This window comes from Colobus angolensis, unplaced genomic scaffold (genome assembly GCF_000951035.1).
Source record: "Colobus angolensis palliatus isolate OR3802 unplaced genomic scaffold, Cang.pa_1.0 Scaffold83, whole genome shotgun sequence".
Lineage (NCBI taxonomy): Eukaryota > Metazoa > Chordata > Mammalia > Primates > Cercopithecidae > Colobus > Colobus angolensis.
In genome coordinates, this window is record NW_012122154.1 from 410,828 (window position 1) to 422,397 (window position 11,570).

Consider the following 11,570-nt stretch of genomic DNA (forward strand, 5'->3'; position numbering starts at 1 on the left):
TTAGGTGATCCACCCACGTCAGCCTCCCAAAGTGCTGGGATTACAGGTGTGAGCCACCGCGCCCGGCCCCTAGTGGACAAATTCTACCACTGATGTCAAAGAAAATTAAACTGCAGCCTCAGCACTGCTGCAGGCAGCCCCAAATGTTTCCTCTTGAGCCTCCAGAGTGCATCTGCCCCAAACACTCTTTTGCCATCTGTCCAAGGAAGGCAAGAGGGTGATGGGGACACTTTTCTAGGCCAGAATATGGGGAGAGCCCATCTGGACCTCAAAGTCTTATGTCTTTTTTTTTTTTTGAGACAAGGCCTCACTCTGTCACCCAGGCTGGGGTGCAGTGTTACAATAATAGCTCACTGCAGCCTCGAATTCCTGGGCTCATCACTTGATCCTCCTACCTCAAGCTTCCCAAGTAGCTAGAACTATAAGCATGTGCCACCATGGTTGGCTAATTGTAAAAATTTTTTGTAGAGACAGAATCTCACTCTGTTGCTCAGGCTGACCTTGAACTCCTGGCCTCAAGTGATCCTCCTGCCCCAGCCTCCCAAAGTGTTGGGATTACAGGCATAAGTCACTCTGCCTGGCCAGGACCCCAGTGTCCTCAGATAGTTCCTTTGATGCATAACAGGTAGGCTGTGGATGGACTTTCCAGTGTCAGAGAAATCTACCAAGGCCTAAAAAGCTTTTGAGTGATTTAAATACAATATCATTTTCCAGATGAAGAAATGGGTTCAGATGCTTACTCATGGCCACAGAAACCATAAGGATGAACCCAGATGACTCCCTGAGTCCCTTTTAGCTCTGAGCCAGTGAGTTGGCCATGTAAAAGCCATTGTCTAAAGCCAAGATCCAATGGGGTCATTCTTCCACTTGATAGGAAATTGGAATCAACCCAATTGCCCAACAGGAATGATTTGTTTACTATCGACTTGATAGAGTACCTCTTATCCTTTAAAAACCATCCATTTAACCAGGAGCAGTGGCTCATGCCTGTAATCCCAGCACTCTGAGAGGCTTAGGCGGGTGGATTACCCGAGGTCAGGAGGTCGAGACCAGCTTGGTCAACATGACGAAACCATGTCTCTACTAAAAATACAGAAATTAGCTGGGCACGATGGCGGGTGCCTGTAATCCCAGCTACTCAGGGAGGCTGAGGCAGGAGAATTGCTTGAACCCAGGAGGCGGAGTTTGCAGTGAGCCGAGATCACACCACTACACTCCAGCCTGGGCAACAGAACGAGATTTCATCTCAAATTAAAAAAAAAAAAATCCATTTGAGTATTACATGACAACCTATAAAGATGCTTATGACTAATATTAAATGGAAAAAGTAGAATACAAAAGGGTATTTAGATTGTACTTACCTAACTAGGTAAACACATGAGTGCATAGAGACAAGAACTGCAGTTTCACTTAGATGAATGACAACGGGATGTTGGAGGGAGATTTGGGTGTTTTAAAATTATTGTCACATTGTTTTTCATGCAGCTTAAAGGTCTGGATCATCGCTGCTTACAGATAAAGTACACACTGCCTTGCATGACCTCCAAGGCTCTGCTCACCCCAACCCCAATCAGCCTTTGCCATTCTGCCACCCTGACCCCATGCTCCAGCCATTGGGGTATTCACAGAACCACGAGCCTTCATGCCTCTGTCACTGCCAGAACACTGTGTTCCACAGTCCACTACTTGACTAAATTCAACTCGTTCACCACTTCAAATGTCACTCCCTGACTCCCAGTGAAAAAGATACAGAAGAAACTCACCGTATTACTTGACTTCAGGGAGGGGCTAGAATCAGATGTGGGATGGAGACACAAACTCTTTTCTGAAATACAGTTTTATTGAGCTATAAGTCACATACTGTATCATTCACCCATTTAAAGTACATAATTCAGGCCAGGCGCAGTGGCTCACGACTGTAATAGCAGAACTTTGGGAGGTTGAGGCAGGTGGATCACCAGGTAAGGAGATCGAGACCCTCCTGGCTAACATGGTGAAACCCCGTCTCTACTCAAAATACAAAAAATTAGCCAGGCGTGGTGGCGGGCGCCTGTAGTCCCAGCTACTCAGGAGGCTGAGGCAGGAGAATGGCGTGAACTCAGGAGGCAGAGCTTGCAGTGAGCCGAGATCGCGCCACTGCACTCCGGCCTGGGTGACAGAGCAAGACTCTGTCTCAAAATAAATAAATAAATAAATAAAATAAAGTATATAATTCAATGGTTTCCATGGTTTTTGGTACATTCACAGAATTGTGCAACCATCACCAGACACAAGTTCTTTTGTGCCTTTAGGATTTTGAACATATGAATATATTACTAATTGAAATAAATAAATGAATCCAATTAAACACACATAACTATCACCTCTTCTCTGAAGTTCTCCCAGACTCCCACTAGGAATAGATGGCTCCTCATTCTATGCTCCACTAGTCTGTCATCGCTCTTTTTTTTTTTAGATAGAGTTTCACTCTTCTTGCCCAGGCTGGAGTGCAATGGCATGATCTTGGCTCGTCACAACCTCCGACTCCTGGATTCAAGTGATTCTCTTGCCTCAGCCTCCCAAGTACCTGGGATTATAGGCATGCACCACCATGCCCAGCTAATTTTGTATTTTTAGTAGAGATGGGGTTTCTCCACGTTGGTCAGGCTGGTCTTGAACTCCTGACCTCAGGTGATCTTCCCACCTCGGCCTCCCAAAGTGCTGGGATTACAGGTGTGAGCCACTGCACCCAGCTCATAGCTCTTATCTAAGTATTTTTGTTTATTTTTTGTTTGTTTGGTTTTAGAGTCTCGCTCTGCTGCCCAGGCTGGAGTGCAGTGGTGTGATCTCGGCTCACTGCAACCTCTGCCTCCCAGGTTCAAGTGATTCTCCTGCCTCACCCTCCAAGTAGCTGAGACTACAGGCACGTGTCACCAATCCTGGATAATTTTTGTATTTTTAGTAGAGACAGAGTTTCACCATGTTGGCCAGGCTGGTCTCAAACTCCTGACCTCGTGTGATCCACCAGCCTCAGCCTCCCAAAGCACTGAAATTATAGGCGTGAGCCAGTGCGCCTGGCCAGTGTTTTTGTTTATAAAAAGACCTCTCCGCAGCCCAGACTCTGAGCTCTTTAAAGGCAAGAGCTTTTATAAAGAGAGTCATTTTTCTGTACCAATGCACGTCTGGCATTCAGGAAGAGTCCCAGAAACGTCCGATTGTGAATGAAGTTTCCTTTGCATCGTGTAGAGGGTGCTTGGTAGGAGAGGCCAGAGGATGATCCAGCCCTCCTCACTTTCATCTTCATCTCTACTCCAACTCCACTTTCCCCCTTCCTCATCTTGTTCCTTATCCTGTCCCCTCCCCATCACCAACCTCCCCACTATTCCCTCTCCACCCCTCTCTCACTTCCATCCTACTCCATCCCCACCCCTACTCTGTTCTCCAAATCCATTGCCATTTTGACCTCCATCCATCTTTATTTCTTGAATAGACCCAGTTTTCTGAAATGCAAAGACATATTGCTGGCCTCTTAGAAATAGCAGTGGGAGCTCTGTGGGCTCAGAGACAGCCTCTTCCTCTGAGTGTTCCTCCCTCCACCATGACATCACTATGAAGGCAATTTTATTTACTACAACAAATACTACTATAGAATTAACAGGGGCCCGACACATGGCAGGGGCTGGAAAATACTTGCTGAATGAGTAAAGGACTTGTGAGTCTCTGGGGCAGCTGAATGAGACTGTTTCCATTGCAGGACCCAGGTGGTGAGGAGACATGCCAGAGAAGCTGCAGACCCCCTGGCCACAGAGCCTGAGTGGAGCAGAGGTGGCCCACTGTCAGCCACAGGTCAAGTGTCAGGGTGGGGACAGGGCAGGCTCCACCAGGAGGCAGGGCCAGACCACAGGGCAAGGTGGAGATGAGTCTGTGGCATCCCTAGGAAGCTCACCAGACTCGCCCCAGAGCTTCTGACCCTTTGGATCTCTCTGGGCTGCATTCTTCGGGGTCATGTTGCTTCTTTCTTGAAGGTGGAAGGAAATGTTCCCATCAGAGCCTTCCAACAGGCCATCTCGGGGACTTCTCCTGAGAGCTCCTTGTGCACATATCCCTTCAGGGTGGCTTGGGTTGTGCCCTCAGACCCCAGTGAGGGGCTGTATCTCATCCTCCTTGGTCAGCAGGTGAGCCACAGCAGCAGGCCCCCCACAGACCTCAGCCTTGGGCCACAGGTACCTTCTCCCAATTTCTGCATCTGGAGAAGCAACCTGCGGAGCAGCCAAGAGTGGCAGACCTGGCTCCCTGCAGCATTCATTTTCGGGGCAAGACAGAGCATTTCCACTATTATGACTCCTTTTTTATGTTTCGTTTTTGTTTTTTTTTTTTTTTTTAGGCGTGGTCTCACTCTGTTGCCCAGGCTGGAGTGCAGTGGTGCAATCATGGCTCACAGCAGCCTCGACCTTCTGGGGTCAAGTGATCCTCCCAATTCAGCCTCCAAATTTCTTTAAAGAAAAAAAATGCAAGAAAGGCAAAACAAGATATTTGTCTGGGCTGAGGGTAAAGAGAAGCTCAGTCTTTGAGCTGAGACAGAAAATGGAAAGAAGAGGCAGCAGCAGCAGCAGCAGCAGCAGCAGCAGCAGCAGTTCTGCCTTTCCAAATCTTCCCCATCTAAGCGCTTTCAAGATACGCTGAAAGTCACGAATTGAAGTGTGGTTCCCATGGCTCTGGTCCTTGTATGAAGGTCCCTTTGCCAGAACTTACTTCCTTTCCAGCCCACATGGTTGACCTGGGGGTCCAGGCAGTTCTCAAGGGAACCATAGGATTCCATGTGATGTGAGATCCCAGTTTATGATCTCTCTTCTGGTCACAAGCTGAATTGGACCCAAATCTGCACCCTGAACTTCCCTCTTGCCAGATCCTGCCTAGTCAGTGCCCTCCCCTCGGGCTGGGTGGGCAGCCTGGGCTTCCTGCTGAGATGGGACCCCCTTCTCCTCTCGATCTCACTCCCAGAAAAGACACTGATGGAGTAGAGGTGTGGACGCCACATACCGCGGAAGTTTCTCTTGCCTTGACACACCCGAGAAAGCTTGGTGTTTGAGCCCTACCTCCTCCCCACTTTACTCCCACCCCCAAATCCCCTCCTGGAAATAGTCCCGGTTCTTATTTATGCCTATCCAAAGTCCAAATTCCACAGCCCTTGAGGGGCAGCCCTGGTTAGGCTGGTCTTGAACTCCCAACCTTGTGATCTGCCCACTTCGGCCTCCCAAAGTGCTGGGATTACAGGTGTGAGCCACTGTATCCAGCCACTCCTGAGGCTTTTTAGTGCCTACCCTCAGTGACATTCTGGTCACCTACGCTGGCTGCTGCAGAGTAACAGAGGCTACTGTCACCAGGGCCTTGGGACCAGATGACCCTTCACCTTTTTCATCCTTCCACCCACAAACCCCTGGGGCTGCTGCTGACACTTGACCATCCTTCCCCCTCACAAACGCGTACTCCGCATGGCCTGTGTGAATGGCAGGAACTCGTAACAGGATTATTTGTCAGTGTAGGCAGATGACAAGATGACAGGAGGAACATTTTTTGATGACAATGAAAGGCAAAGAGACAAGATGAAGAAAACTGTTCAGAGACATAGGCCCCCACAAGGAGATAACCAAGCATTTTCCTTCTTCAAACAAGACCGTCCCTGGCAGATCCAAGGCTAACCCAGCCCAGGGGCAGAGGAGGACACCAGAAGTAAGGAATGGAGGAAGGAACTACAAGATCTGAGGCAGCAGGGACGCTCCCACGGGACCTCCGCTAGAAACAGCAGGGAACAGACCAGGCACAGCAGCTCACACCTGTAATCCCAGCACTTTGGGAGGCCGAGGCCGGAGGATCACTTGAGATCAGGAGTTTGAGACCAGCCTGGCCAAATGGTGAAACCCTGTCTGTACCAAAAAATACAAAAATTAGCCCAGCATGGTGGCACATGCCTGTAGTCCCAGCTACTGGGGAGGCTGAGGCTGGAGAATTGCTTGAACCCGGGAGGTTGAAGTTGCAGTGAGCCGAGATCACGCCACTGAACTTCAGCCTGGGCGACAGAAAGAGACTCCATCTCAAACAAAAACCAAAAAACAAAAACCGGTAGGGAATAGAAGCCGAAGTAACAGGAAGACCGAGAGGAGGACTTTGTCAGCATGAGAGGGAACAGACAGAGAGAAGGACCTGCTGTCCCAAGGCCCAAAACTGAGATGCACTTCTATTGGGGAAACTGCTCTGGGGCTTTGGGAGAACAGTCTGGTCTCTAGAGGCTCTCTACTCACCTTTAAGACCCAGGGCAGGCCAGGCATGGTGGCTCACGCCTGTAATCCCAGCACTTTGGGAGGCCAAGGAGGGTGGATGACCTGAGGTCAGGAGTTCAAGACCAGCCTGGCCAACATGGAGAAACCCCATCTCTACTAAAAATACAAAAAAATTAGCCAAGTGTGGTGGCGGGCACCTGTAATCCCAGCTACTTGGGAGGTTGAGGCAGGAGAATCGCCTGAACCCAGGAGGCAGAGGTTGCAGTGAGCTGAGATTGTGCCATTCACTCCAGCCTGGGCGACAAGAGTGAGAATCTATCTAAAAAAAAAAACACACACACCAGGGCAGAGGAGCGCTAAGGAGGCCCAAAAGAGCTTCTGAATGTCACCAAACTCTTACTTAAAAATGGTTAAGGTGGCAAATTTTTTTTTTTTTTTGAGCATGAGTTTTGCTATTTTTGCCCAGGCTGGAGTGCAATGGTGTAATCTGGGCTCAATGCAACCTCTGCCTCTTGGGTTCAAGTGATTCTCCTGCCTTAGCCTCCCGAGTAGCTGGGATTATAGGCGCATGCCACCACACCCAGCTAATTTTGTATTTTTAGTAGAGACGGGGTTTCACCATATTGGCCAGGCTGGTCTCCATCTCCCAACCTCAGTTATCTGCCTGCCTCAGCCTCCCAAAGTGCTGGGATTACAGGCGTGGGCCACTGTGCCTGGCCAAGGTGGCAAATTTTATGTTACATATATTTTATACAATTTTAAAAGAAGGAAAAAAGTAAGTCACTTTGGAAAACAATCTGGCAGTTTCCCAAAAGGTTAAACATAGAATTACCGCATAACCCGCAAATTCTACTCCTAGGCATATACCCAAGAGAAATGAAAACACACGTCCACACGAAAACTTGTGCATGAACATTTATAGCAGCATTATCTATAATAACCAAAAAAGTGGAAACAACTACATTATCCACCAATGGATGAATGAATAATCACAATGAGATATATTGATACAATGGGATATCATTTAGCCCTAAAGAAGTGAGGCACTGACATACACTACAACATGGACGTATCTCACAAACATTACACTAAGTGAAAGAAGCCAATCACAGAAGACTACATATTGTCTGAATCTTTTCATGCAAATGACCAGAATATAGGCAAGCCCAGTGGGACAGAAAGTAGGGAAGTGGTTATCTAGAGATGGACAGGGACTGTGGGGAAATAGAAAGTGAGTGCTAATACGTACCGGGTTTCCTGCTGGGGTGATAAAAATGTTCTGGAATTAGTAGCAATGGTTGCAAAACTTTGTGGATATACTAAAACACATGAAATTGGGCCGGGCACAGTGGCTCACGCCTGTAATCCCAGCACTTTGGGAGGCTGAGGCGGGTGGATCACCTGAGATCAGGAGTTTGAGACCAGCCTGGTCAACATGGTGAAACCCCATGTCTACTAAAAATACAAAAAAAAAAAAAAATTAGCCAGGCATACATAGTGGTGGGAGCCTCTAATCTCAGCTACTCAGGAGGCTGAGGCAGGAGAATCACTTGATCATTTGAACCAAGGAGGCAGAAGGTTGCAGTGAGCTGAGAATGCGCCATTGCACTCCAGCCTGGGCAACAAGAGTGAAACTCCATCTCAAAAAAACAAAACAAAACAAAAACAAAACAAAACAAAACTCATGAAATTGTATACTTTAAAGGGATGAATTTTATGGTATGTAAATTATGTCTCATAATTTACTCATAAAAACAAACTGTTAAGAAAACCAGGAGTGGTCTGGGGAAATGCCTGGCCACGGCTCTAAGCTCCAGGAGGGGCCATGCCTCACCTCTCTGGATGGGAACTCAGCACAGCTGGCATCAACAAAGCTGACTGTCCCCTGTGTCAGGCATCACAGGTTCAGGACGCTCCTGGCATAGAGGGGGATGTGAGGGAGGGCAGTGGAAGAAAGAGAGTCCTGGCGCAGGGAAGAGGGAACCAGGCTGCCGGCCCAGTGCCCAGCTGCTCCCCATCCCTCACACCCTGGCCCTGGAGCCCTTGGCCACATGCCCCATCCCAGAGACCTCCTAGTTGTGAGAGAAGCCCCCGTGGGAGAAGGCAGGGAGGTTGGGGGCACAGGCAGCAGCCTGGGGCAGGCAAGCCAGGGGGTTGACCTCACAGGCCCCAGCATCCTGGTCCTCTCGGAAGTGGATGGAGTCGGCAGAGTAGAAGGAGGGGTCTTCGTCAAAGAAGTTGTAGGGTCGGAGGAAGAAGCCCACGCCGTTCCCCACAGTCACCGTGTTAGGAACGTCCTCTGCATGTGGGATGTGCAGAAAACCAGCTGTCACCCAGGCCACCAAGTCCTAGCAGGGGAGAAGAAAGAAGATCACCAGGTCTGGCTTTGCTGAGAATGTGCCCTGCCTCCCGCAGTGACCTTGCTCTGCAAGGGAGTCAGCTCACCCACCTGTATGTTCTTAGTTCCTTAGGAAAAATGTGAAGTCATAAAGTTTCTTTTTTTCTTCTTTTATTTTTTATTTTTTTGTTTTTTTTGAGACAGAGCCTCGCTCTGTTACCCAGCTGGAGTGCAGTGGTGTGATCTCGACTCACTGCAATCACCACCTCCTGGGTTCAAGTCTCAGGCACCCAAATAGCTGGAATTATAGGCACGCACCACCACACTCTGCTCATTTTTGTATTTTTAGTAGAGATGGGGTTTCACCATGTTGACCAGGCTGGTCTCGAATTCCTGACCTCAAGAGATCCACCTGCTTCGGCCTCCTAAAGTGCTGGGTGGGATTACAGGCATGAGCCACTGCACCTGGCTGAAGTTTCATTCTTAGTGGGTTCTGAAGGTCCCTGAGGAATCTGGCTTCTGAGGCAGTGAAGCGGCTCATTGTGTCCCCCTGACTCCTCCCCTCCTCCCCAGCTGCCTGCTCACCACTCCATGCAACTGACCTGCCCTGCAATGGTCTCATTGTTGATGAAGTTAGTGAAGTCCACAGTGGGTGTCCAAGGGTCATTCAAATTGTAGATGCTGGTGCTACTGGGCTCCTCCTCCTTCCGCTGGGTTACTGCCAGCTGGTACCTACAGGAGTTTTTGATTAGACCAACAAGTTCATCAACTGTTCCACTGCCTGAGGCTGCACTGAAGACTGAACAAACGCAAGGGGGAAATGAGCCCTGAAGTCTTAGAGTATTGAGCCTCTGTATCATTCTCTGTCCAGTTCTCCTTGCCTGTCTCTCTCTCTCTCTCTCTAACTCTGTAGACTTCCTGACTTGTCCACTGTCCTGTACCTTAAACATCACTGGCCCAGCAGACTTCAGGTAGGAATGTTGCTCATCCATCCATCTGGATCAGAGTATGATGTTGAGCCTGGGCCTTGGAACCATACATATGGACATGGCCTCTTCCCCATCCTAGGTCAAATTCAGTATCTCAAATACCTAGATTTTAGGGACTCCTCCCTCCGATTTGTGCTCCTATCTCACTGTTTTTTTCCTCCAACCTTTAATGTGAACATTTTAAACATACAGAAAAATTGGAAGAATTGTATGTGAACATCCACATACTCAAGTCTAGCATCTACTACTAATATTTTCCTAGATTTGCTTCAATGCCTTATATCTCAGCATTCCTCCTCCCACACATTAAGCTTTGTTTTGAGTGGCTACAGATTGTGGCCACAGGAATGTGTGTGTGTGTGTGTGTGTGTGTGTGTGTACCTGTGGGAGGTGGAACAGTGTGGAGCCCTTCATCCATTCTACCTGCCCCACTCCCTCCTGACCACCGGGCACTCACCTCCCCCAGCTGAAGCCTCTCTCCATGGAGCTGTTCTGGGGTAGTGGCTCCCCAGAAAAGCTGCGCACCTGGATGCGGTAGCCCCGGGGGTGACCCCACTTGTTGCTGTGGTTGCTGGCCAGGTACAGGTAGCGAGGGGTGGCACCTCCCATGGGGAAGGTGGCTTGCTCCTCCGTCTCCAGCAGCTTCCGGGTCACCTCCATCCTCTGCATCTGGTGCTCAGGGCTCCACGGCACAGCCATGGGGACAAAGGCCGTATCCTCGGCCCAGACCCAGTTCTCTAGTCCTGCTCAGGGTGGGATAGGGGAGGGCCTGTCATGCAATTGCCCTGGCCCCTCTGGACTCTGCCTCCACCTGGCTTCAGAGTGGGGGCAAAAGAGCAGCCCAGAACTGAGTGTGCCCCTGCTTCTCTTCCCTCTCCCCAAGATAACCCCAGCCCAGGGATTTTGGAGGAGGTCTTTCTCCCTACTCTCTGGTAATAATCTCAGATGCCTTGCGACTGGGCCTCCACCAATCTCCTCCCTCTGAGGGGCTGCATGGGAGGGTGTTTACCTGAGGTTGGAACAACCTTGTGGGCAATGAGCAGGGTGGCACTCCCTCTGACCTGAAGACTTCCCCTCACATGTGAAGCCCTGTGGCATTGCCAGGACTGCCTTATCATGAAAATAAGCCGCACATTGACTGAACCTGAAGAAGCTGTGTAGGCAGCATGCTGAGTGCCTTCTGTGTATTCATGCTTTCACTTTTCCAACAATCTCAAAAAGGAGGAACTATCATTGTCTCCGTTTTACAGATGGGACAACTGAGGTTTAGAGCATTCAATAATGTACCTTGGTGGGTCAGCAAGGACACACGGTTAATATCATGGCAGTGCTGGGGACCTGGGTCTTAGTCTGGCCTTACACTGCCCACATATCAGCACATAGAGGAAGACAGCATAGAGAGACACCACAACACAGGAACAGCAGACATGAGGACCAAGGGGAAGGAAAACCAACGCTGGACCCGATGCTGCTGGGGCTTGGAGGTGCCTTTTGCATTTGAAACTTGGCAGGGAGCAGGGAGCAGGACTTAAGAAACAATCTGTTTCCTGAACTTTTGGAGTCTGAATGATTTTATTTGAGTCCAACTAGGTCCCACATTAGGAGTCAAGTTAAGTGATCTGAGACAAGGAGCAATAAATCAAAACATGCTGGTAGTTCCCTTTGCACCTTCCAAAGACCAGGAGAGAGGAGAGTCTGATTCAGCAAACCCTTAGTTTCCTTTTGTAGATTCACTGCCCCTAATCCATATCCCAGTGTTTCCATCCTTAGGTGACAATTGCAAACTAAGAGGTTTTTTTTTTTTAGACAGTTTTGCTCTTGTTGCCCAGGATGGAGTACAGTGGCATGATTCTGGCTCACTGCAACCTCTACCTCCCGGGTTCAAGTGATTCTCTTGCCTCAGCCTCCAGAATAGCTGGGATTACAGGCACACACCAGCATGCCCAGCTAATTTTTGTATTTTGAGTAGAGATGGCGTTTCTCCAT

The 11,570-nt window shown here is 49.2% G+C and overlaps 1 protein-coding gene and 1 long non-coding RNA gene across 2 annotated transcripts in view; one reads left to right on the plus strand and one right to left on the minus strand.

The window, feature by feature from the left end:
• The window catches only part of LOC105502980, a 27,995-nt gene extending 22,811 nt beyond the window's left edge, over positions 1–5,184 (plus strand). The window contains exon 4 of the long non-coding RNA XR_001000425.1: positions 3,734–5,184. This is a non-coding gene — a long non-coding RNA (uncharacterized LOC105502980). The remainder of the gene's footprint in view (positions 1–3,733) is intronic.
• A 2,854-nt stretch (positions 5,185–8,038) lies between these two features.
• Positions 8,039–11,570, minus strand: part of LOC105502981 (membrane primary amine oxidase-like) — a 7,814-nt gene continuing 4,282 nt past the window's right edge. The window contains exons 2-4 of the mRNA XM_011929670.1: positions 10,042–10,327; positions 9,198–9,327; positions 8,039–8,605 (exon numbers count right to left, since the gene is read on the minus strand). Coding sequence (XP_011785060.1) covers positions 8,330–8,605; positions 9,198–9,327; positions 10,042–10,327 — 692 coding nt within the window. The 3' untranslated portion in view covers positions 8,039–8,329. The remainder of the gene's footprint in view (positions 8,606–9,197; positions 9,328–10,041; positions 10,328–11,570) is intronic.